At 39.6% G+C, this 25,491-nt stretch overlaps 1 protein-coding gene across 9 annotated transcripts in view; it reads left to right on the forward strand.

The window, feature by feature from the left end:
- Positions 1–21,904, forward strand: part of TJP2 (tight junction protein 2) — a 77,421-nt gene extending 55,517 nt beyond the window's left edge. For all 9 annotated transcript variants that reach the window (XM_058043207.1, XM_058043208.1, XM_058043216.1 and 6 more), the window contains 22 exons: positions 186–239; positions 2,178–2,302; positions 4,536–4,638; positions 5,093–5,666; positions 7,179–7,282; positions 7,425–7,578; positions 8,563–8,671; positions 8,772–8,911; positions 9,422–9,488; positions 10,656–10,806; positions 11,520–11,628; positions 12,262–12,472; positions 13,876–14,063; positions 15,086–15,181; positions 15,289–15,368; positions 15,822–16,032; positions 16,448–16,548; positions 16,932–17,144; positions 17,504–17,614; positions 18,502–18,831; positions 19,256–19,341; positions 20,981–21,904. In XM_058043207.1, the coding sequence (XP_057899190.1) occupies positions 186–239; positions 2,178–2,302; positions 4,536–4,638; positions 5,093–5,666; positions 7,179–7,282; positions 7,425–7,578; positions 8,563–8,671; positions 8,772–8,911; positions 9,422–9,488; positions 10,656–10,806; positions 11,520–11,628; positions 12,262–12,472; positions 13,876–14,063; positions 15,086–15,181; positions 15,289–15,368; positions 15,822–16,032; positions 16,448–16,548; positions 16,932–17,144; positions 17,504–17,614; positions 18,502–18,831; positions 19,256–19,341; positions 20,981–21,152 (3,489 nt within the window). In that variant the 3' untranslated portion in view covers positions 21,153–21,904. The remainder of the gene's footprint in view (positions 1–185; positions 240–2,177; positions 2,303–4,535; positions 4,639–5,092; positions 5,667–7,178; positions 7,283–7,424; positions 7,579–8,562; positions 8,672–8,771; positions 8,912–9,421; positions 9,489–10,655; positions 10,807–11,519; positions 11,629–12,261; positions 12,473–13,875; positions 14,064–15,085; positions 15,182–15,288; positions 15,369–15,821; positions 16,033–16,447; positions 16,549–16,931; positions 17,145–17,503; positions 17,615–18,501; positions 18,832–19,255; positions 19,342–20,980) is intronic.
- The last annotated feature ends 3,587 nt before the right edge of the window (positions 21,905–25,491 follow it).

The following is a 25,491-nucleotide window of genomic DNA, read 5'->3' on the forward strand; positions in this document are numbered from 1 at the left end:
TAATATTTTTTTCCTTTTTAAAGAAAAATTGTCATCATTTAAAATATGTTAATTTCATACTAATTCTCCCACAATATTAGATTATGCAAATTATTTTTAAACCTGTGTTTTAGTTGGGTATTTCACTTTTTAATTTAAATATTTATGTGCTATGTGTTTTTCTAATTGGTTTCTGTGTGCAACAGGCCCCAGGCATGGAAGAGCTGATATGGGAACAGTACACAGTGACCTTACAAAAGGTGAGTGAGTGCCTGTTATATTTTTAGTTTTCAAATATTCAAGCACTGGTTTACTCTGAGTATGTTTTGCAATAGATGTCATTATCATGTCTGAGTCTAGAATAGGATTAATTAATTGTTCAGATCAGTTACAGTTTTTATTTTAAAGCTTAATTGCTACTCATACAGTAGTTTAACTCTTTAATGTTAGGAGTAAATTCAATTAACAATTTAAGTGCCTTATTTGCTGCTGTTTGGTCTTTCTAATGTCAGTGTGATATACCACATGTCAGCCGCATAGCTAAATTCATTATTGGAGAGCCTTAAAAATAAAGCAGATGGTTCTATCAAGCAGGTTGTGGTTGATGTCCAGGCTTTGTAATAATCACTGAACAGGATTCCACTGATTTAATTTGTAAGATACTTTAATATATACTAGTGTAGAATCCAGTAGAAAAGCACTGTCATTAAAACTTATTAAAAGGTGGACTATAAGTGTCACTTTAAAGTTTTCTTTTTTGAGAAAAGAGGAAGTGTCTCATAAAGTGGAGTCCTTTTGAATTAAAGAAAATAGAGCACTTGTGCCTGTGTCCTTTAGTAGCTGGGCTGCTACACCACAGTAGCAGGTATGCACTTTGGCTACAGTAATGGTAGTTTTCCCAGCTGTTCTGATGATCTGTGTTCAGTGAGCAGCCTGCACTGAGCTGTTCAAGTTTTTCACATCTTCTGCAATGAACTGACCCTGATGACCCAAAAGAGGTTGGTTTTTAGGTTACAGGGGTAGACAGGAAAAACATTGCAGAAGAAGATCCTAGTTCCTGTAATTTCTAGCATTTCAGATCTCTGATATTGTGTAAGTTAGCATTACTTCTTTACCACAGAGGCCGTCTTAGGCTACTTAGATGGTGAAGGGCTACTGAACTTGCTGTATCAGCCACTACCAGTAATTTTACCATTACTTTGAATCTGTTGTTTTGGTGTAAAACATCAAACTGCTTCCTATAAAACTAAGCCGTAGCAAGTAAAGTGCTGTTTTAAAAGAAAACCACATTGCTTTTTTCCTCTTCAAAGAAATAATCAGTTACTATCAACATTAGTGGAACAAGAGGTGACACATGATGAACTACACATGCTGATTGGGTGTTGGGGGGAAAGCATGAGTTTAATTTGATGTATTACTTTGCCACTATGTTAAAACGTTTTGTTCAAATGTAGCATAATTTGTAATTTTTAGTGATATGATGTGTATATTAAATAGCAGATAAAATTAAGCTTGTGTGGTTTTGTGCTCCCCTTGCTGTCAGCGGTTCAGTTATGCTAACAGCTCTCAGGTTTGGTGCTATTGACGTGTTTCCTTGGCATTCTGTGAAGCATTTTCTTTGGTTTTATGAATGTTATCTTAAGACTGCTATGGATCTCTATGATGACAGGTTTGATATAATTAACATATTTAAAATAGTTGATTGTGACAGAAGATGATTATATAGACAATGCACAAGTTCACTAATTGCTCTTTGTAATCAACCACAATCTTGTTATTTTGATTGAGGAACTACTTAGTAATCATAATGAAGATGAGTTCCTGGGCAAGCTATTCTACTTTCCCAGGCATCACTAACTAAATAGATCTACCTAACAATGAATTTGGTATAAATAACCCATGGGATGGTGAAGCAAAATGCAGGCAAATTTTATTTTCTTTACTTAATTACTAGCAATCATAAGGCTTTAGAGGTTTTGGAAGACAGGAACTTGTCATCTTGATACATGGATGTGTAAATCTAATCTTTCTTAAATCTAGAAGTACTGTGTGGTTTTGCAACACTATGCATGCAGCTATCATATTTTAATATCTACTTAAGAGCACCATCGCTAGAACACTCATGTTCCTCTTATTTCTCCCTGACAAAATTCCTGTCAATGTATTCAAGTTTTGTTGTATTTGGTTTTTTTGTAAAGGATTCAAAACGAGGATTTGGGATTGCAGTTTCTGGCGGCAGAGATAACCCTCATTTTGAAAATGGCGAAACATCAATAGTAATTTCGGATGTTCTCCCAGGTGGTCCAGCAGATGGATTACTTCAGTAAGCACATTTTTCTTTGTCTGGCATTTTGAGGGGTATGGCTATAGAATACATAAAACCTTTAGACAGATGTGGTTGAAATTCTGGTGATTTAATCACCTCAAGACTTGATGCCCTCTTGAATATCTAGGTGTCCCTAAAAAAAAAAAAAACCCATAACAAGTAAACCCTACATAGAGGTGTTCATTGCTGTTGGTAAAGACATTACTTTTCAGTGGTGGTGTTGAGAAGTCTTTAACAGTTAAGTATGTTTCTTTCAAGATTGCATTTCATTTAAAGAAACAGTAGAAAAACTTAGTATCTTAAAACATCCTCCTTGTTCCTCCTCCAGTAAACACATTTCATGATCAATCATTAGTTTCCAAGAATGACTTTAAGTCAGCCCAACTAAGGTTTGCTAAATGTTTCATTATATCTGAAAGAAAAAATTATGGAAATAAAGAGTTTCTGTTGTCTTTCTGATAACTTCATCCTTGGTGAGGCAGCATCTGTCATGTACAAACAATTAATCTGTAGGCTGAGAGTTTGTGTCCTAGATCAGTTTTTCATCCTTTGATCTGAAATACCTGATGATGACTAGACGATTTGGAAGAATACCAAATAATTGTGCAGCAATAATAAATCAAGAGATTAGATTCTGTCCCTTTTGCCATGCATTTATTTTTGGTCAGAAAATGAAATGGCTGATATGGGAGTTGTTGTTGAGTAACTAAACAAAAGGGTAATTGTAAAGCATGCAACAAATAATTTTTAACAGAAGTGCCCAAATTCTACATTTTATAGCAGTGGCCCCTGCAGACCATCACTGTCATCCATCCTGTTCCGTAATCACCTGTGATTTGGGAAAAAAATCATGTCCAGAAATTATGAAAGATCATAGGTAAATTGATGATGGCAAGGGAATACCAAGATATTTGGGCACTTTCAGACAAAACACATTCTGAAGAAAAATGAAGGTAGGGCTTCTCCTCCAAATCAAGGAATATAAGTTTAACCTTCAGAGTGGATGGGTAAAACCATTCTGTCATCTTTTGCAGGGTAAAATGAGCACATGTAGTTGGACCTCTTGGCATAATATTGCAACATTAGGTTCAATACTAGCTTTGGATGTATGGACTATCCAGAGAGCTGTTTTAATTCCTGTATATAAACCTGGATGAAACTGGTACTGAAATATAGCATGCTGTTCTCACATACTCTTCACTAAAAGGAATTGGAAGGGTATGAAAAGAGGCACAAAAATCATATAGGAGTAAGAGTGCCTTACAAATGGAGGCTTAGAGTATATAATATTCTTATTTGCACAGAAGATTGTGATGTGATTTGATTATAATGGCGATAAAATAGTTGGTACCAAAGATTTCTTTCATCTAGTAGAAAATGGCAAAGTAACCAGTAATTTGTTGAGCTAATACTCTGATTGTAACTGGGTAGTCACGAGAAAAAACTAATATCAGGAGTATGAGGAGTGGTAATTTGGTTTTCTTTAAATCTTCTTCGTCATTGAAGTGTGTTTATGAAAATTATGGGGTTAAATTAATCAGTGTTATGGGGCTATTTCATAGGGGTTAGGTGAGTTAGGTGTTAGTGGTCTGTTTGATATGCAGGAGGTCTGAGCAGAAAAGTTAGTGATCTCAGTTGGCCTATGTTTAGGGCAAGGAGGACTTCTTCTGTATTATTGTTTTGTTGGGTTGTTTTTTTTTATTTCTCCCTATCACCTTCCTACAGAGCAAATGTGTTCCAAACACCAGACTTTAAGAAAACTGTACTGTAGTTGTACTTGTCAATATTTGCCTGAATACTGGTATGGCTGCAGCAGTTTGAAGCGTTTGTGAAACTCTTATGTGAAAGAAGTCTAGCACTTCTAGGTGTAAAAAACTAGGAGTTCTGAAAGATCAAAATAAAAAAGTTTCAAAACTCATCACAAATGTTCTTTAGAAAACATGATGGCAAGGTACTTAAGCAGAACACAGTATATGCACAAAGACAGTGCTGCTCAATGTCTACTTTTTAGATGTACGGAAAGCTGCTTCTGGTATTCAGATATAGTAGAATTAATATAGCAAACACAGTTGTAAAGCAAAACTCCCTGTTAAACTGAATTCAATCTGTAGGTTTCCTCTGTCAAAAAAAAAAAAAAAAAAGAACAAAAGAAGAAATTTTGCTCTGCTGTTTTCATGAAGACTCCTCTTAAATCTTCTCTTTCCTTTTTTATCTCCCTTCCCATTTCCAGAGAAAACGACCGAGTGGTCATAGTTAATGGGACCCCGATGGAAAATGTTCTACATTCTTTTGCAGTTCAGCAGCTTAGGAAAAGTGGAAAGGTGGCCACCATTGTAAGTAAATTCCAAATATATTCAGTGTACAGTGGTATGTAACCAGTCAGGATTTTGGTTTTCTTCTATAAAGATTATAAAGGCAAAAGCAAAGCAGTCCTTTGCCATATGCGAAGTACAAAACAAATAAAACAAAGACCTACTTTCTGCAGGTGAAACAAATGGAAATTAATCAACAGTATGACAAAGTTACCTTATTGAATAACTGAGAATAAAATGTTTATTTTATAATGTGGTATAAATGTTTATAACGAGTGGTACAAAATATAAGTTACATGAGGCAAATTATGTTCTGCATACACAGATCTTGTCCAATAATAAATAGAATGTTGTTCTTCCTTCTTTTTGTCCCCAGCATATATTTGAAACATGAAGAATATTCATCTGTTCAGTTTCACATTCTGATCTTTGATAGGAGTTTGTTTGTTTGTTTGTTTTCTGTTGTACTGTACAGGTAGTGAAAAGACCAAGGAAAGTGCAGGCTGCTGCGCTGCAGAGAAGCCCCTCTCTTGACTATGAGGACAGAGCTTTGGATGTAATGGATGACCATGCAGAATTTGATGGCAAAAGTGCTCGAAGTGGCTACAGTGAGAGAAGCTGGCACAGTGGGAATGGAGGGCGCAGCCAAAGCTGGGGAAACAACCTGGATCAGAGCTATAGAGAAGAGCACGACCGAGGGCGAAGCAGAGACCGTGGCAGGGAATGCAGCTACAGCCGCGACCGAAGTCGTGGCAGGAGCGTGGACAGGAGCTTGGATCGAGACTATAGAAGAGATCGGAGCAGGGGAAGGAGCATCGACAGGGATGCTGGCTATGAGCGGGACTACAGAGGAGACTACAGCCCACCCAGTTACAGTCATGGATCTTTATCTGATCCTAGATATGGGAGGGAAATGAGGAGTCGTAGTCGGGACAGGCTTCATTCCCGCAGTCCTTCGCCTGAAATACACCGCCAACATGAGTACCTAGGACCGCAGGATCAGAATGCACCAATCAGTGTTCTCTTAACAAAAGGCAGACATAATGAAGGTGGGTGTAACAGGGGAGGAGAGGAGTCGACTTCCAGTACAGCATGGGTTTTGGTGGGGAAAAGAGAAGAACTGAATTACTTTCTACTTTTGCAGGTTAAGTGTTGACTTTTTAAACCGATGGTTTAAGTTGTTCTTTCATTCCTTCTGGCTGATTTGGGATGCTTTTTGCGCAGAACCTTGAACTTCACCTTTGAACAAAGATTTGTTCACTCACATAATTTCAGTCTTTTCAAGCCATTGTGTCCATAGTTTTCCATTTTCTCTGCCCTTTTCTCCTGGTTCTGAGGGAAAACATGGATCTGATCACGATTCAGATTACATTTGGCACATGTACAAAAAGGTTAGCTAGAAAGGGTAAAGAGTAGACTCTGCCTTTAGTAATACAGTTTGTTTGCGTCTGGTAGTTAAAGAATACAGAAATAGCAGCAGCTGAAATACTGAAATGGCAGTATTTCAGCCTTTCTTTGCTGAATATTGAAGTGTGCAAATGAAAGCCAAAAGCCTGACCTTTTTTCACTGTGAAATAAAGACTTGTGCTGGAAAGCATATATGAGATTATGTTGTACATAATTTTCTGTTTGGGTTTTTTTCTGGGGGAAGGAATGGTGGTTTATTTCTGGAGGGATTGGGTGTGGTTGTTGGGTTTTTTCCGAATCCACCCTGTTGTAATTTTGACAATTTTTTGCTAATTAAATTTTGTATGCAGGAGCTAATCTCTTTTTTTTATTGGCTCTAGCAGCAGTCCTTTTTTTCTCCTTCCTCTTCTTCCTCTGCATGTAATGTTTCCACTTGTAAAGATAATGCAGATATGTATGCAATTAAGGAGAAATATAAGCTGCATTTGTTAACTTTTGTGTTTAGCTATACTGTAATAATCTCTGCCATTCATACGGATACTTTACAGACTTGCTGAAATATGGTGATCTTTTAAAGCAGGACAACATTCTGTTGTTCTAGGATGCGTGTTTTTTAGGGATGCTGCCTTTCTTTTTAAGTAGCAAATATATTACCCAAGTAACTTAGATCACAGGGAAAGAAGGGGGCAGGGGAATAAAAAAAACTCCTTTGCTTGAAACAATGAAAGCATTTCCTGGAGTACAGATAGGACAGGGTCAGCATGCAGCAACTGATGAAAATAAATATTTCTGTTAGTGCTTTTAGACCCTTTTCCCCCTCTGTGCCATGCAAAATACGAATCTGAGAAGCTAATCTAGTACATTAATAAGCAGCTCCAGAACAAAGGCGTTGTTTTGCTGTTGAAGGTGCAGACCAGTAGTCCAACTGTAATTGGATTTGAGATATTGTTTGTTCAATAGTAATGGCAGCACAGGTATCAGAGGCTCGGCTTAGGGTGAAGTGGATTTACTAGGCCTACTTTTTTTTGTTATTTTTTTATTCTTTTTTTTTTCTCTCATGGTGTGATGGTGTTTGATGAAACACTGTGTAGGTTTTAAAACAATGCATCCTTGCTTATCTTTTAAGCTACAGTGAATTATCTTCTTGGTTCCAGAGTATGGACTCCGTCTTGGAAGTCAGATCTTCATAAAAGAAATGACCCGTACTGGCCTAGCAACCAAAGATGGCAACCTTCATGAAGGAGATATCATTCTCAAGGTCTGTTCTGGTTTTACTGCTAGCAGTTTGGCAGGTACTGGCTATAGTGGTTATTCTGAACTAAGTCTTGTTGTAGTCAAGTTCACTATTAAACTTGAGCACAATGCAGACTTGTTTGTTATTGTTGTCTTTTTGTGTCCAGATCAATGGTACAGTGACAGAGAACATGTCTTTAGCTGATGCCCGGAAATTGATTGAGAAATCACGTGGGAAACTCCAGCTGGTTGTTCTCAGGGACCGAAAGCAGACACTGCTCAACATTCCTTGCTTGAATGACAGTGACTCAGAAATGGATGGTGAGGTTTAATGTGGATCCAAACTTCTGGACTCTGTGCAAGGACAAAAAGGAGCTTATATCGTTTTGCTGTGGTAGAGTGGTATTAGGTTCTTTAAGAAAAACAATGAAAAGCAAACAAACCTAAGTAATACTCAGCAACCCTTCCTTTAGGTGAAAATAATTTTATAGTAATCATATAGTTATATTTTAGGAAGGGGCAGACATAGAAGGAGCAATGTTGGTCTGGCAAAATCTGGCAAAATTCTTGGAGCAAGCAAATCAGGTGCATTAATAAAAATTTTTAAAACAAGCGCTTTGGACTGGTCTCTCCTTCTGAAGACATTAACATTCATGGCAGCATTCAAATGGAGGGAAGAAATGTCAGAACAAGAGGAAATTAAGTGACCCTGGATGACTGATTTCTGTTCCCAGCACCTGTTCTATTTAAGTGTGTGAGCTGTATCTCTCAGCTTGAGCTTGCTTTGGGAAGAGCTCAGAATGTTTGGGAGAGTGGGATGTGGAACATGATACTTGCTTTTCTGGTGTCAGAATATGGGGTGGAACTTCCTGTAGGTTTAACTGTGAAGTCTGAGGTGCATTTCAAATCCAAGGGCCACTCTTGTTTCCTTTGCTGCTGAAGGGCAGTGATGTGGTGCCTGTTGATGTGAAGCTTGGTTTGGAAACCTCCATGACATTTCAAATCAAAGCCTGCTAGCACTAGCTAATGCACGTGGTATGTGTGGTATGCTAAAAGTAGTTATTGATGTGAGTGTGTTTGTTAAAAGTTGTGTGAAACTTTCTTGAAATATTTTGGGAGGGTGGAGGGGTGGAAGCACTAAAAGGCACTTTTTGAATCTTTGTCAAATCCAACTTGAGATGAGAGTGGGCTGAAATGTTCAGTGTATCCTCTATCTGAAAACTTTGTAAATACATAGGCTGATCAGGTGAACAGATAACTTAAACAAATCCCTCATGTCTTCATTTGCATTTCATATCTTTACAGATATTTCTGAAATAGAGTCAAACAGATCATTCTCCCCTCAAGATGACAGATCACATCATTCTGATCTAGATTCACATTCATCCAATGAAAAACTGAAAGAGAAACCAAAGTAAGAAATGTTCTCTAGTTCATTTTCCTCTTGCTTATCAAAGAAGTTATTCAAATATATGCATTCTTACCTGATTTCATTTCTGATTTCTTCCTTTTAGTGCAAAAGAGGATCCCTCCAGTAGGATGTCCAGAATGGGAGCAATGCCTACTCCTTTCAAATCAACTGGTGACGTTGCTGCTCCTGCTCTTACAGCTGTGGACTCAAACAAAGAACCGAAGTACCAAGATGACCCAGCAGGTCAGAGCCTGAAGGTTTTGGTTGCTTTTTTCTTCCCCTGGCCACAGAATGTCCATTCCCTCAACCATGGTGACAAAACTGTTATGCTCTTCGTGTCAGCCCCACCCTTACACACAGAAGAAGTTTCTTTCCTGCACCACTTTGCTTTGTGGTGCAGGGAAGAAACACCTGATAGTTTTTTGACCGTAGTTGTTTATTAGACCTACCACCTGAAAAAAGCAAATACTCTCTTAAAACATCTGCTGTTAGACTGTTACCCTAAGTAGACAAATGAAGTCTGATCTAGCTTGCTTTAAAGAGTTGTGTATCCCTTCCTTGAACTTTTTTTCTTTTTCAAGAATTTAAAAAAAGATAAATAAATTAATTTTAGTCAGACATGTTTGATTTTTGAACCTGTATTAATCTTTGGCATGGAAGGTTTGATTGCTATCTGATATCTAAAAATTCCTGCCATTTATAAGCCTTTCAATATCTCAGTAACTTTTATTATATTTTTCTTTTTACATTTAGTGCCTCAGCCAAAAGCAGTTACACGAACAATTCTCAAACCCAGCCCAGAAGATGAAGCAATATATGGGTAAGGTGGTACTTGCTGAGTTCTTTTGCATTCTGTATTCTCCAGTGACCAGTACATGATTCTTGGCTGCATGGGTTTGTGTTCTTTCTCCCATTTGGAGTGATACTCCCTTTATAGCTTAATGCCAAGAAGAGGTGACATGGCTTCTAACTGATGATATTTGAGATCAACTTAGTTTTAGAAATATCTGCCTGGAACCTACCTGGAAGGTATTGAACACCCTGTATTTCTGGGCTTGCATGGAAATATATGCAAGAGTTTTGTTTTATTTTATTTTTTATTAATAGGAAATCAGCTTACATGTTTTCTTTTGAGAGTTTACAAATAGAGAAATTGAAGGAATCGGAGTGTTGGAATTACAAGGAGAAGCCTTAAGTTTTGAAAATGTTCTGTAGCTTGGTGTATCGTTTTAAATAAAACCCTTTCTGGGTTGGACCCTGCATATGTTGTCATTGATGTGCAAATTAATCAAGTGATTATTTTGATGAAGGGGAATTTGTAATACAGGCTTAGGGTATTACTGAGAATGGCTGGCAGATAAGTAGTGTCCTCTGAGTTGGAAGGTCACTCAGTCATGCAGCTTTTCTCACAGCAAAAAATCTGAGCCTACTCCAGTAGTCTCTCCCACTGCAATGTGAAGGGACTGATCGTTAACATATCAGTAGATTATACTTGAAAATATTTCTCATTACAAGAAAATTGAAGACTTCCAACAAACATATTACACAGTAAAGAAAATAGGTATCAGTTTAATTCATATGACAGTTCTTTAGATTATAGAAGAAAAAACAATGAATATGATTACTCATAACTCAGTCTGTTTTCACAAAAACTGCAGATGTTCATATGACAGAGGATACAGTAGATGGGGAGCTACTTTGGGGTCTCAGAAACAGGGACCTATTTCCCTGCTCAGTAGGTCTGTGTATGCCACTTAGTCACTATTCCTAATTATTTTTCCACTCTGAAAAATGGAAATTCTCCTCTTCCTGCCTTCACTGAAGGGTTACCTCAATAAATATAGCCTATATAAAGAAAGAAAGGATATAAGGATATTATTAATATTATATAATTGAGGAGTTGTAATTTTTTTCTTTTGGCGTCCTAAAATTGTTATTTGCTTTAATACCTGCCCTTACTTTCATTTTCTGTTTGTAAATCCTGTAGTCCTAATACAAAAATGGTGAGATTCAAGAAGGGAGACAGCGTGGGTCTACGACTGGCTGGTGGAAATGATGTAGGGATATTTATTGCTGGAATTCAAGAAGGTACCTCAGCTGATGAGGAGGGACTGCAGGAAGGAGATCAGATTCTTAAGGTATGAGTATGTGTCCCTGAAATGCAAATAACTTCTGTATATTCTCATTTGCTCTTCTTACTGGAAATATGGAATAAATTATGATCTTAGGAATCAAGTTATTGCTTTGCAAGGGTGTATATGTGGTATGAGTTCTTGAAGGAGCAGTGTATACCAAGCTTTAGTTTGTTTATAATTTTATGGAAGGAGTAGTTAAATATTAATCAAGAAAAATGCTGCAAGATGGCACAATAAATTTTTTGTACAGTGTTTCTTCCTAGACTTGGAGGGGAAAAATTGGGGCCAAAAATTCTTTCATCTTTCTCCAGTTTATTTGGGTTATGGTGATTTATTTTTCAGGTTTCTTATTTATATCATCTGTGCCCCTTAATAATTCTGCTTTTTTTCTGAAAATTCACATGGAAGGTTTATGTAATTTTCCCTCTATCTCTTTTCTCTTGCCCCTTCTAGAGGCTGTTAAAGTTTAAGAAACAATCTAGCAATATACAACCAGAACATTTTATTTCAGGAAGATTACTGTTAATAGCTGGAATTAAATATTAACAAGAGACAATAATTTACTTTTATATATATAGATAGATTGATATAGATATATAGCTACATGTGAAAATAATAAGGGAAGAGAATATTAAGATTTTTCAGATGAAAGAAAAATCTGTGGTTATTCCTTTTATTGTTGATTTATCAGTTGTTGTGGGTTTTTTGTTATGTAGGTAAACACTCAAGACTTCAGAGGCATGGTTCGGGAAGAAGCTGTTTTGTATCTCTTAGAAATTCCCAAAGGTGAAACTGTGACAATTTTGGCTCAAAGCAAATATGAAGGTAGGTGCTTGGAAAAAAATGTGTCTATATCTATGAATATTTTAAGCTGTGCTTTGTCAGTGAAACCACAAAAAATCTCTCTTGTGCTTATTTTTGATAGCATTTTAGTTTATCTCCTTTTTCACTGGTTGAGAAGATAGCTGCGTTCTATACATGCAATGCTGCATGTGTGATGTCTTTTTCAGAGTACTTTTCCATGTCTTTTATTATTAGCAAATAGCAACTCTTAGTCCTGTGAAGTGGTAAGGTACTGCTTTTTCCTCTGTTTTTCTGTCTGTAGCAGCTGGAGAAGATCTGCTGTGCTTTGGCAGTCAGAAGGGATTTGATCAGCATAAAATGGACAATTTTATTCATGAGCAGTTAAGGAGCAAGAAAAGCTTCTTGCTTTCCTTTTGGGAAACACAGCCTGCTGCAAGACTGTAGTACCATAGCTGCCTTTTGCCCTGGAGCTGTAAGGGCTGTGCACATACAAGGATGTAACACTCCTAAGAGTTTGTAGAGGAACGTAGATCTGAGTTTTTTCATCTTTCTGAGCAGATCCTTAGAATTTCAAAGCTGTATTCACTAGAATCACAGCTTTATCTTTCTTTCAAGTGTAAAAAAATATAAGCTAAAATGGAGGTGTTGTTTTAGTCTACAGAGACATCATGGCCTGTGGCAGAGGAGATTCATTCTTCATCAGGAGTCACTTTGAGTGTGACAAAGAGTCACCACAGAGCTTAGCATTCACCAGGGGCGAGATCTTTAGAGTAGTTGATACACTGTATGACGGCAAACTGGGAAACTGGCTGGCTGTGAGAATTGGAAATGAACTGGAAAAGGGCCTCATTCCAAATAAGAGCAGGTAAGGTGGCACCACATGTTCCTACCCATTGTTAGAAGTAAGATTTTTTCCCTTCACCAAGTAATTTTTGCTTCCAATGTCATACCTTTCTTTCTTTCTATTCCCTTCTACAAGAATGAAAGAATAGTTTTGTCTTCATTTTTACAAGAATTGTGCCTATAAAAACTGCATATTTTAGAACTCTGCAGTTCTAAAGGAGGAGACAGTGAGAGAGGGTGATGTTACCTACATACCAGGTCATTGTTTAGAGCACAGACCTAGAGCTTCTGTATCAGCAATCAACCAAGCTTTGAGCAGCAGCTGCTTCAGTTCCTCTTCCAGAAAATGGGTGGTGGGTCTTATTTTTGTTAAACTTTTGCTTTTTCCCCCCCCAGCTTCTTCTTTGTATGTTTACCCTCGCCAAATCAAAACAAACAAAAGACCCCAATGAAACAAAAAAACTAAACAAACAAAAACCCTTCACCTGAGGAAGCTTGTGACTTTTTGTGCAAGAATACTCTGATGATTAATCTTTAGAAGAATTCAGTGCTTGAATTTCTTATGTATACAATTTTGGAGAGTGTTTTAAGTATTTATTCTGAGGCACAGTTTTTTTTGGAGGGTAGTTTTTTTTAGGGGATTTTTTTTGTTTTGTTTTGCTTGGTTATGGTTTTGTGGGGTTTTTTTGTAGCTGTAGTCTGTGTAAAATATTGAATGAAGCACAGCAATATTTTTGCTTAAATATGCTTTCCTAATCAAAATTCATGGGAGGTAATAATATCTGTTCAAATGTATACAGTGCATAAAACTATTAAAATTAATCAGACAAAAAAAACCTTAAAACCACAACCAGACTGTAGCTGAATTTTTAGACTGTAGCTTTTAAGTTTTGAGTGTGGTTGTAATTTTATGACAGAAGAAAAAGCTCATAATTACGTGATGCACACAAGTTGCAAAATATGCTTCTTGTGTGACTCCCTTGTCTGTCTCCTGGTAAGCACTTTTTCTCCTCTCTGTTAATTGGTCTGACCAAACCAGCCTTTGTTTCTGTGCTCTAGTGACATAACTTTTGAGGCCTAATGGAGAAGAGAATAATGACAGTAATTTCTTAGGCCTTCAGTTCTGAGTTGCCCTCTCTCACCATCTCTTTGCATTTGCATTCTTTTATTTACAGTCATGTAAGTGATCGGTTTAATACCTCAGAACTCCTTCCTGTGCAGCAACTTGTAGCTGTGGCAGATCAGAGCGTTGTTCTGACAATGTGTTTGCTCCCAGGCAAAGGCACCTGAACTGATGTGCTTTTACCTCCACTCCTTTCTATCTATCTGGCAAATTATCTGTTGCAAATTCAAAATCCGTTGTTCATCAGTGAAAGCACCCTTGACCCCCTTGACTAGTTCTGAACTCCCTACTTTCTCTGTCAGAGCTGAACAGATGGCCAGTGTTCAGAATGCCCAAAAGGATGGCTCAAGTGATAGGGCAGATTTCTGGAGAACACGTGGCCAGCGATCTGGAGCAAAGAAGAATCTGAGGAAGAGTCGTGAAGATCTGACAGCTATTGTATCTGTGAGCACAAAGTTCCCAGCTTACGAGCGCGTTCAGTTGCGTGAAGGTAGGTGAGACTGCTTTCAGCTGGCTGCCCATTTATTGTTGGCTGCTTTAGCATCCAAATGTTTGGTCAGCTGAGAAAGTGATTTCTAACAACTTGTAACTATGTGGAATTAGAACAATGGGAAGGGATGATATTTTTCTCAGAAAGGAGATTGCTGGATGCTACTAATTATTCTATGAGAAAGCTTTTTTACCCTTTTAAATGACTCCAAAATATACCTGCCAGTTTGAAGGTTTAAAATGAAAAAGGGATGAAACAGCAGGGCTTTCCTTGTTTCTTCAGATTCTTCTTGGCTAGTTCTGAAAGTACAATCCATACACCTGAGACCAACCTAATCTTGATAAACAGCACTTCAACAGTAGGTTCAGAGCAAATAGAACCCAAGGATTTTCAACAGTCCAAATATAGTCGTGGCTCATGTGGTCTATCTCCACGACTGTTAACTAGCTGTATTACTAGTGGTGAGCAGATGAAGCTGATTTTCTGGGTAGTAACACATGACAGTATTCTGGAGCAAAACAAACTAGTAAAGAGTATTTTAAAGGAGATCCCAGATGCCAGGATGAAGACTTGGGGTAATGGCATCCCCCCATTAACTCTGAGGACTGTGTTTTCACTTGCTTCAACATGAGCAGTAACATAGTTTTACATTTCTTTGCTTCTTCAAGCTGCATTGCAGTAGTCTATCATTTGTGTCTTTATTCACACAAAACCCACTGTGTCAAGGTTCATGGAGTTTTGATGGATGGAAATATAAATGAAGATCTGTACATTTTCAGATGTAAAATATTCTAAATATGATCCCTCTAGAAGGAATAAGAAAGCTGTTAATGAAAACAGTCTCTTTCTCAGCTGGTAAAAGTAGTTTTCTTTATTATGCTGTTGCACAAACCTCTGGGAAATAGTTTTTTTAAAATATATTTTTAATAACTTCAACTTTGCATAGTAACCGAAGGTCTTGTCTTTTATATATAAACCCAGTCTTACCAGATTTTTCTTTTCTCCAAATATTTTTCTTTCAGCTGGTTTTAAGAGACCCGTGGTGATATTTGGCCCTATTGCAGATGTCGCTATGGAGAAGTTGTCAAACGACTTGCCTCACCTGTACCAGACAGCAAGTAAGTTGTCCTCTTAGTGTCTTTTTCATCCTTAACTGAGAGCATGGATAACTTAATAATCACAGCTGCCTGGCCACTCTAGATGAGCTAAGATGTTGTCTTTGCAGAGACAGAACCCAGAGATGCAGGTTCAGAGAAGTCAACTGGAGTAGTGCGCTTGAACACTGTGAGGCAAATCATTGAGCAGGTAGGGCATTCCTCTGAAAATTGCTTATGCTTAAAGGCATGGTGTTTGATTTGTTTGCTCCTGTAACTTTCAGAGTACTCAAATTTTCACTGCATCTGTTTCTGTAATAAGCTTAATGATAAAGCTGCTTTGAAGTTGTTCAATGGCAATTTTAGTAATATTTATAGCTTTGGACCTGATACTAGAAATTAAATTTTCCTTCTCAAGTCCATTCTAAATTTCTACAGAGGAGAATCTGTTTTACTATATGCTTTCTGAATTTGCCAGAGGCTTTACGGTCATGCAGTGCTGTTCTTGCTCTTAACATTCTAAATATAGTATAACTGCGGGAAAACATTCCACAAGCTGTGCTCTTGTTTGGATTCAAATATCCTGGTGTTCTTAGCATCCCGTGTTCAGTCACCTCCACTTGTTCCCACATGCACTACATTGACTGGCCTTTCTTGTTAACAGGATAAACATGCTCTGTTGGATGTCACTCCTAAAGCAGTGGATCTGCTAAATTACACCCAGTGGTTTCCAATTGTGGTCTTCTTTAGCCCAGACAGTAAGCAGGGTGTGAAGACCATGAGACAAAGGCTATGTCCTACATCAAACAAGAGCTCAAGAAAACTTTATGAGCAAGCAAACAAACTGAAGAAAACTTGCCCCCACCTCTTTACAGGTAAGGAAGAATGTTTGTTTAACTTGCTGACTAAGAGAGTAGTGTATGGGACTACGTAAATCCTGAGACAAATACTTATTGCTCTGCATATTAGCTCATGCAGGCTGGAACCAAGAGTGTGAAGGTGTGGTCATGACTAATGCCTTCCTTGATTTCTTTCAAAGTTCCTTGTTCTGCCAAATTCTAATAGAAAAAGAATTGTGCTGGTTTATTGCCATTAAAAGACAAGTGATTTAATAAGCTTAAGAATGGTCCAACAATGAAGCAAGAATACCACGCTTTTCTCAATGATCTAAATGAAGTGGCTGTTTAACATTCTCACAAATTACCTAAAGCAAAAAGTGTTAAACAGCCAAGAATGGATAAGGGATTGCATTTACTGTGTTATATACACCTTTTCCTTCAATTTTTACAGCAACCATTAATTTGAATTCAGCCAATGATAGCTGGTATGGTAGCCTGAAGGATACAATTCAGCAACAGCAAGGAGAAGCAGTATGGGTATCAGAAGGAAAGGTAAGCAGTCAGTCCATACTCTCTGAAGCTATATACATGTTTCAAAGTATCTCTTGCCAGTAAAAATTGTTCAGAAATTCATTTGCCAGTGGTCAGTAGGCTAGACAAATAGTCAGTTGATGTATGTCTTTAACAAAATAAATATTATTCTTTCTGTAACACTTTGGAGGTTTCATCGCTAATGCTGGGCTAGGGGAGAATGATGATGAGGGATGAACTTGAAGAGGACTTTTCGTTGTGATTCTGCATTAGTTTCTTTCAGTTCCATGAAGTCATTCTTAAGAGCTGACTGATGTTGAGCCTAAGCTGTTTGGCCTAATGTTGAGTCTTAACTGGACTTTTATTTAATCTTTGTTCCTTACTTCTGACTGACTTTCCCGTAGATGGATGGCATGGAAGATGACGCAGATGATCGTATGTCCTACCTTACTGCCATGGGTGCTGATTATTTGAGCTGTGACAGCCGCCTGATCAGTGACCTGGAGGATACGGATGGAGAAGGTGGTGCATACACTGACAATGAACTTGATGAGCCTTTGGAGGAGCCGAGGATTTCATCTGTTAGCCGATCCTCTGAACCCGTGCATCACGAGGAGGTGAGATGATTGGATTTTTCAGTAAGACTGAACTTTGGGCTTTTTGGAAACCCTTTATGGATGGTTTAAAATTCAGAGGATTTTTTTAAACAGCAGCTTTACCTTGCTTCTGATAGTGTTTTAGATCTACACTACAAAGAGGAAAATAAAAGAAAATCTCTGCTTTTCTTCCTAAATTTATAGATGTCTTGATAATGTCTCATGGCCTTGAACTTTTCAATTACATTTGCGGTGATTGTAGTCAGGTTGCTGGCAATCTTTTGACTCCAGGTTAATGCTCCCAAAATTGTAAACTTAAGAGAGAGAAAAAATGATTGAATTACTGGCTTCTGCAGTGATTTTATCTCTCTCTTTCACAGAGTTTAAAAAAGTTTACTCCAGAACCAAGGGCTCAGTTGAGAAAAGCTGGTAGCAGGGAGATCCTTAGAGAACCAAGTCCACCTCCAGCATTCAAGCCTGAACCACCTAAGGTAAATTTGTAGAAACAAATCTGAATACTAACATCCTCTTTCAGGAGAACTCTCCAGGGTGACAGATTGGAAAAAGCAATAGAAATGGTCAGAGACTAGAAAACACTTAAAGTGTGGACAGAAGAAATGACTGAAAGTGTTGCAGGATCAAGCAGAAAGAAGACTTATTGGATAACAGCTCTTCTCAAATACATGTGATCTCTAATAGGGAATAAGAAAGTAAACTCCTCTTTTTGTATCTACTAGCAAACTGAAGGCACTTTTTTAGCTCAGCAAGATTAAAAGTAGACTAATCACCAGGAAAAACATATCTCATGGCTATTACTGTGAAGCACAAAATCAGAATCTACCACCTGACCATCACTAGAACTTTCTGTCAACTGTTTGCTCAGGAATGATGCAAGAGGGGAAAAAATAGGTCGTATACTCTAAATATTCAAAATACAGCCCAAGTGTGCCTTGACAATGAAAATAGGGCAGAGGAGGACATGCACAGTGAAAACAAAAGCTGAATATAAAACATTGGGTTCTGTGCACTTCTAAATTTTAGGTCATGATACCTCACATTAAGCAATAGTAAAAAATTATTTGGGGCATCAGTTTTCTCTGTGCTGTACTCTAACACATGTAGTTCTGGTAATCCTTAACAAATAGGACAAACAAATGTCTAAAAAGTCTAAATGTCCTGGTCTTCTATGGCCTGATGTGTAGTCTATGAGCATATGCCCAAAATGTTGCAGCAGTTCAAACATCCTTGAAGTATTACATCATATGAAAATTGAACTGGTAAATGCATAGGGCAAAGTGAGTACTTTCAGGTTAATGGCTTCTTTTGAAACTAAAATATACAGTTGCTGATGTAAACTTTGTGGGTTTTATGCTTGCAGGGGAAGTTACAAAACAGAGAGGATCCATATGACTTCCCCAAGAGCTATGACTCCAAGTTGAGTAATGTTGCTGTCAGCAGTGAGACTTCAACTGTATCAGCTAAACCACTGCCACCACCTGTTTCTATGAAACCTGCCTTTGGGCGTCCCATTCTGAGAAACTCTCAGCCTGCAGAGGAGGAGGAGGAGGAGGCAAAGTTGGAAGAGGAAGGAAGCGAACAAGAACATACTCCAAAATCAGTACTGAGGAAAGTAAAAATATTTGAGGAGATGGATCACAAGGCAAGGATGCAAAGAATGCAAGAGCTACAAGAGGCCCAGAATGCCAGGGTATGAAGAGATGCCTTTCCCCCTCCTGTGCTTTGCAACCTATAGAACAGCCAGAGTCCTGGAAACTAAAATCATGCTCTTTGCATTGTGTTGCTTATGGAGGGAGAAGTTTGGGGAACCACACTCAGAGACATGCTCTCACTCATTGTGTGTATTTATGTATAAAAAGAGGTCGTGTTTTAAGGTTTCCTGTTGTAACTATAAAAACCTGACTTCTAATAATCCTGTTGCTTTTGGCAATCCATTGTTCTCAAGAGTGCTTTGAATTAGTACCCTAGCAAAAGATGATATGATTGTAGGAATATCAATAGGATATTACCAATTTGTGCTTTAATTATTTCAGATGTAGCAGTGTCCTGCTAGATCCTAGATGCAAATATAGGATCAAAAAAGAACAATTATTTTCTTCTACTTTCTTTTAAAGATTGAAATAGCCCAAAAGCATCCGGATATTTATGCTGTCCCTGTCAAAACACAGAAGTCAGAACAGAGCTGGCCGCAGCCGATGAGGTAAGGTGTATCCAGTTCCAAACATTCTGTCTCAATTCCAGACTTTGCTGGCAGGAGGAAAACTGATCTTGCCAGTTTTTGTTCATACAAGTCATCCTGCCTTGATATATTGTTTTGTTGTGATGCCTCAAAGATTATCATAAAGGTGGGGCAGAATTTTAGCAAACTCTTCAGTGAACTCATTTCAGGATTTTTTTTCCTTTTAGTTCATTTTTAGCAAGTTAATTTATAGTTATTTGAGTCATCTGGGAAGAAATACTACATTGTTTCACTGAAATATTTGCAGAGACAGTTTTGTGTCCCAATCAGTGTTACAGAAGCTGGCCTGCATTCATGTCCTCTGATGTCCCTTCTACCTGTGCTAGCTACTTGATGACTGTTAGTCTGTCCTAACAAATATTTGCTGTTCTAATAACACTTAATAACTTGCATGCTTCTTCTTTACAGATATGTAATGTGGCTAGGTAAGCTAAGGATGAAAGTTGATACAGGTGACCCATCAAATCTGATGAAAGTAGTAGTCCTTTAAAATTCAGTGAGTTCTGGATAGGTCGACCACTGCACTATGTTACCCTACACACTGCACATTTCTAGGACTTGACACCTATGCAAGAGCTAACACACTGCATGATGGATTTTGTCTTCTGCTCTTCAGGACTCAATATTTTCTTGCATCTTAGCAATAGCCAATAGAAATGGAACACTTTTTTTCTAGTGAGTCAAATGCTTTGATGTCACAGGAAATAATCTAAAATGCAAAGATGGAAAACAGATCTCCTGGATTTCTTGGCAGGTTCAGAAAAGCATTTATAAAGCATCGGAAGCTTTATAAAAATAATGAAAATTAATCTTTCACCACATTTGCAGAGTGTTTGCTTACATGGAGAAATCAGTGTTGTTGGCTTTTTACAGAAGTGTTAGTGATTGGCCTAGCAGGGAGTATTTAATCCCTGTGAGAAAGATGTAAGGACAATACCATCTTTTTTTTCCAGAGTAGGGCTTGCAAAAATCATGGGTTTGAAACTGAGGAAATACCTGCCTTGACAGATTCTGTTTTTCTATGTCTGCTTAATGTCATGCCAAATGTGTAGCACCATAGTGTATAAAAAGCAAATGTGTGGTTTATTTCTGCCCACTTTTAAGGCTAAGTGCCTTAGTGAGAGCTGTGATTGAAAAGGCTACCAATTTGAGTGAAAAGGCTACCAATTTAAGAAATGTCACATAAGAAGTCTCTCGACTTTGAGACAGAAGACTGAGGATGCAAAAGAAGAAGGAGGTATAGAAAAAATTCTATGCAAAACTAATTAAGGGAGATGTCAGTTGGGGTTGTAGCAAGGCTGGAATCCTCTCTGCTCAGGAATAGAGCACTATGAGGCTATTGATGTCTCTGTGTGAGCAGTTTAAAACTTGAAATTTGGCATTTTTCCAGGTAGGTTGAATACATCAAATCTGAGCGTCATCCTCCAGCTTGATAGAAATAAAATTCCTCTCCAGATAGGTTTACCATAGTCATGCAGTTTTTCATTTGCTCCATCTGCCTTTCTAAGCTGGACGTGGCCATCAAGCAGATGGTATTTTTTGGTTTTTCATAATGGGAGTAGACTTGATCTCTTTCTCTTTGCATGTTCTGCTGTGTTAGCTCCAGGCCTCCGGAACCCCAGAAGGCTCCTGTGAGACCTTACCTGGAGAACCGCGTGGGTTACGGCAGCGATGCCGAGGAGGAGGAGGAGGAATACCGCCGGCAGCTGGCAGACCACTCTAAGAAGGGCTATTACAGACAGCCATCCAGATACAGAGACACGGAGTTGTAGGCTTGCTAGCATGTCCATGTCTAACACTCTTCTGAGGTTTCTTCCTTTGCAGCCAAAGTGGAACAGTAATTAGTCTTGAAAAGCTGTGCTTTTACTGGGGGGTGGTGTTAGAGGGTACGCTACTCAACTCAGACATATCTATACACTGGAACTGGAAGAGTTCATTTTTTGGGGATATTATTTTGTCAGTGTCTATGAAAAGAAATCACTATTGCCTGAATGCTGTTGCCTGTTTTATAAGGACCAAATCCTTAAAGTTTGTGTTAATTCATGGCATTTTCATATTTCAATATAAGCCCCCCTCTTTCCTTTTTATTAATGCTGCCTTTTTGGACTGTTCTGCTGTGTTATAAAAGTATGATCCCAGAGATACACTTCTAACGCAATAGAACTAAATGTGAAAGTGTATTTGAAGAACAGTAAGTGCCTTTAACAAGAACATCTGAAGCTGTTTGTTTTGACATCTGATACTTGGTGCAAAGCCATAACACACTAAAAAGGGGATTGACTGTTTTACCTATCTTTATTTTTTATCAGTTTCATGGTAACAATTTTCCTTGCATGTTATTTTTCTAAGTTCATAGATGCATATGCAATATTCATAAATACTGACTGTACATATTAAAGGTGCAATTGACTGGGTGGCTGGAAAAAACCAGGATGTGCTTAACCAGAGAAAATGGTGTAGAAAATTCAGTCACATATTAAAATTTACACAGACTGCAAATAATAAAGTATATATTCTAGACAAACCTTGTGTATCTCATTTTTATTTTCAACGGTATTAGTCTAGAATTGCTGATTTCCATGAGTGCACTGTTTCAGTTCAGGGTCTCCTCTCCTTCTGTTCAAGTCACTGGGAAACATCACTATTGGTGTGCTTCACACTTTTCTGAATATAATTTTAAAATCTGCTGTGATTTAAAACTGGTGCAAAACTGTGGAGTTCCTGCAAGGGACTTACTTCTTAGAATATTAAGTTTTGCCTCATCATTTCTGCTCTTTAACCTTGCACAATAAAATTATTCAAGGCAGCATAAAGAAAAATTACTTTTGATGCAATACAAAAAAAGGTTTTCTAATGCTGTTCTAAAAATAAAGTGCCTTCCAACCCCTAACTATATAGTCTATATTAGGACAAGGTTCTTCACTGAGAGGGTGGTTCAGCTCTCACTGGAACAGCTCCCCAGGGCAGCAGTCACAGCACCAGCCTGACAGAGTTCGAGAAGCCCTGGGACAATGCTCCGCGGGTTCGTGGTGTGACTCTTGGGGATGGTCCTGTGCAGGTCCAGGAGCTGGACTCACTGATCCTTGTAGCTCCCTTCCAACTCAGGAAGTCCATGATTCTGTAACACCCTCTTAAAAATGGTAGAATTTTCTTGTTGAAGAAATGGGATGAGGAAACTTGTGCTGCTCAGATTAGAATAATTTGGGTTGGAAGAGACCTCCAAGATCATCAAGTCCAGCCATAAACTGAACAGTGCCAAATCCACCACCGAACTCTGTCCATATCACACCTGCATGTCTTTTAAATTCCTACAAAGATGGTGACTCAGCCACTTTACTTGGGCAGTTCTAATGCCCGACAAGCTCTTTCTATGAACAGGTTTTCCCATTTTTTCAGTGCAAACCTGCCCTGGTGCAACTTGAGCCCATTTCCTCTTGTCCTATCACTTGTTACCTGGGAGAAGAGACTGACGTCCCCCTCACTACCAACCTCCTTGGCAGAGAGCCCCTGAGCCTCCTTTTCTCCAGGCTAACACCCCCAGCTGCTTCTCACAGGACTTGTGCTCCAGACCCTTGCCCAGCTCCACCGCCCTCCTCTGGACCTCCACCCCCTCCATGTCCTGCAGCGGCGTGCCCGGAACTGAGCACACCACCTGAGTGTGGCCTGGCCAGTGCCAAGGATAAGGGGACAATCCCTGCCCTGCTCCTGCTGGCCACACTGCTGCTGGCACAGGCCAGGATGCCATTGGCCTTCTTGGCCACCTGGGCACAGCTGGCTCACGTTCAGCTGCTGTCACCAGCACCCCCGGGCCCTTTTCTGCTGGGCAATTTTCCGCCACTCTGTCCCCAGCCTGTGGCGCTGCTGTTGGGTTGTTGTGACCCAGCATAAGGGGCATTCACAAGGGCAGGCCCTGACGCCTTTCTACCCTCGAGAAGATCAACACACACCTAACTTGGTGACACCCACAAACTGACTGAGGGGGCACTCGAACCCTTTCCAGATCATTGATCTAGAGAATACCAATATAATACAAATGTGTGATATACAGAACGCATGAAATATATCGATTTAAATGCTGTGTAACGGAGCTGAGGGGTCCCTCTCCCAGGAGAAGCTGTTTGAGCTCGGTCCGGACCGCGGTGCCCGGGGCTGCTCCCGGGGCAGGGAGGCAGTCTGTCTGTCTGTCTGTCCGGCAGCGGACGGCGGGAGGCGCTGGCGGCACCCCGGGCTTCCGACACCGGGACGGGCACACGGGACCCGCTGCGGCAGCATCGCAGCTCCCCCGCCGCTTCCCGGCCCCCACTCACGCCGGGATCATCCGCCTCAGCCAGGATGAAGAGGCGGGACTTTACTGGATTCATGGGGAAACGCTCTGACAAGTGGCGAGGAAGGGGCTGAGCTACTGAATGCCTTTTTTGTCTCAGTTTTGAACAGTGAGAGCAGCTGCCCTCGGCCCCCTGAGCTGGAAGACAGGATCTTTATAAATGACACGGTCAGTGAGGATCGAGTGGTGCTCAGCAGGTTTGCAGATGACATGAAACTGAGTGCTGCATGTGGCACAAAAGCAAAAGGATGGGATGCCATCCAGAGGAAACTGGACAAACCTGAGAAATGCCCACAAGAACCCCACGTAGCTCAACAAGTCCAAGTCCTAGGTGCTGCACGTGGAACAGGGCAATCCCAGACAGAGTACAGAGTGGGAATTGAACTCATTGAGAGTATCCCTGCAGAGGAGGACTCGTGAGTTCTTGTGGTTGAAAACCTGAATATAATGTAACAGTGTGTACTTGCAGTCCAGACAGCCAGAGGTGTCCTGGGCTGCATCCAGAGCAGCGTGGGCAGCAGGGCCAGGGAGGGGATTCTGCCCCTCTGCTCTGCTCTGCTGAGAGCCCACCTGCAGGGCTGCATCAGCTCTGGGGTGCCAGCACAGCAAGGACATGGAACTGATGGAGAGAGTCCTGAGGAGGCTATGAAAATGATTAGAGGGATAGAGCTATGAAAATGATTAGAGGGATAGAGCAACTCTCCTATGAAGAAAGGCTGAGGCATCTGTGGCTGGTCAGCCTGGAGAAAACTTGGAGTGACCTTACAGCACTCTGCTGTACCTAAAGGGAGTCTACAGAGAAGCTGGAGAGGGACTTTTGACAAGGATATGTAGTGGTAGGCAGTAGGACAAGGGGTAATGCCTTTAGGCTGAAGGAGGGTGATTTGAGATTAGATATTAGGAAGAGCACAGTGAGGCACAGGAACAGGCTGCTCAGAGAAGCTGTGGATGGTACATCTCTTGCAGTGTTCAAGGCCAGGCTGGATGGAGCTCTGAGCAACCCAGTCAAGTGGAAGGTGTCCTTGCCCGTGGCAAGGAGGGCTGGAACTAGATGATCACAGGATCACAGAATCAGTTACATTGGAAAAGACCTCTGAGATCACTGAGTCCAACCTTTGACCAAACTCCACCTTGTCGTCTAGACCATGGCATCAAGATTGCCATCCAGTTATTTCTTGAAATCACTGGGGATGGTGATTTTACCACCTCCCTGAGCAGTCCATTCCAATGCTTAACCACTCTTTGCATGAAAAAATTCTTCCTGATGTCCAACCTGAACCTGAGGCTGTGTCTTCTTGCTGTTTCTCTACAAGAAGCTGACCCCCCACCTGGCTGCACCCTCCTTTCAGGCACTGGCAGAGAGCAATAAGGTCACCCCCAATCCTCCTTTTCTCCAGGATGAACACCCCCAGCTCCCTCAGGCACTCCTCACTGGACTTACAAGTGCCTTCCAACCCAAGCCACTCCATCACCAACAACAGACAAAATTGGCACACATAGCTGTATGGAAAGCATAATGGAGAAAAGTATCTTCTTTAACATGGGTAGTGTCAAACTAGAGGAAGCTGTCTTGTGCCAAGCCAAACCTACTTCAATTCCTTTGTTACACACAGATTTTTAAAAGCAGTGTGGTTTGTGTTTTCTGATTGGAGAAAAGAAACTGATACCTAGAGTAGATTAAATGGTTCAACACAGGGTAGTTATAAGAGGTCAAAAGATCACCATTTTGTGGGGATATTCTGTCTCAATGCTCCATTTGCCATCCTATATACAGGTTGAATTTAGAC

This window comes from Melospiza georgiana, chromosome Z, assembly GCF_028018845.1.
Source record: "Melospiza georgiana isolate bMelGeo1 chromosome Z, bMelGeo1.pri, whole genome shotgun sequence".
In the NCBI taxonomy this organism is placed as follows: domain Eukaryota; kingdom Metazoa; phylum Chordata; class Aves; order Passeriformes; family Passerellidae; genus Melospiza; species Melospiza georgiana.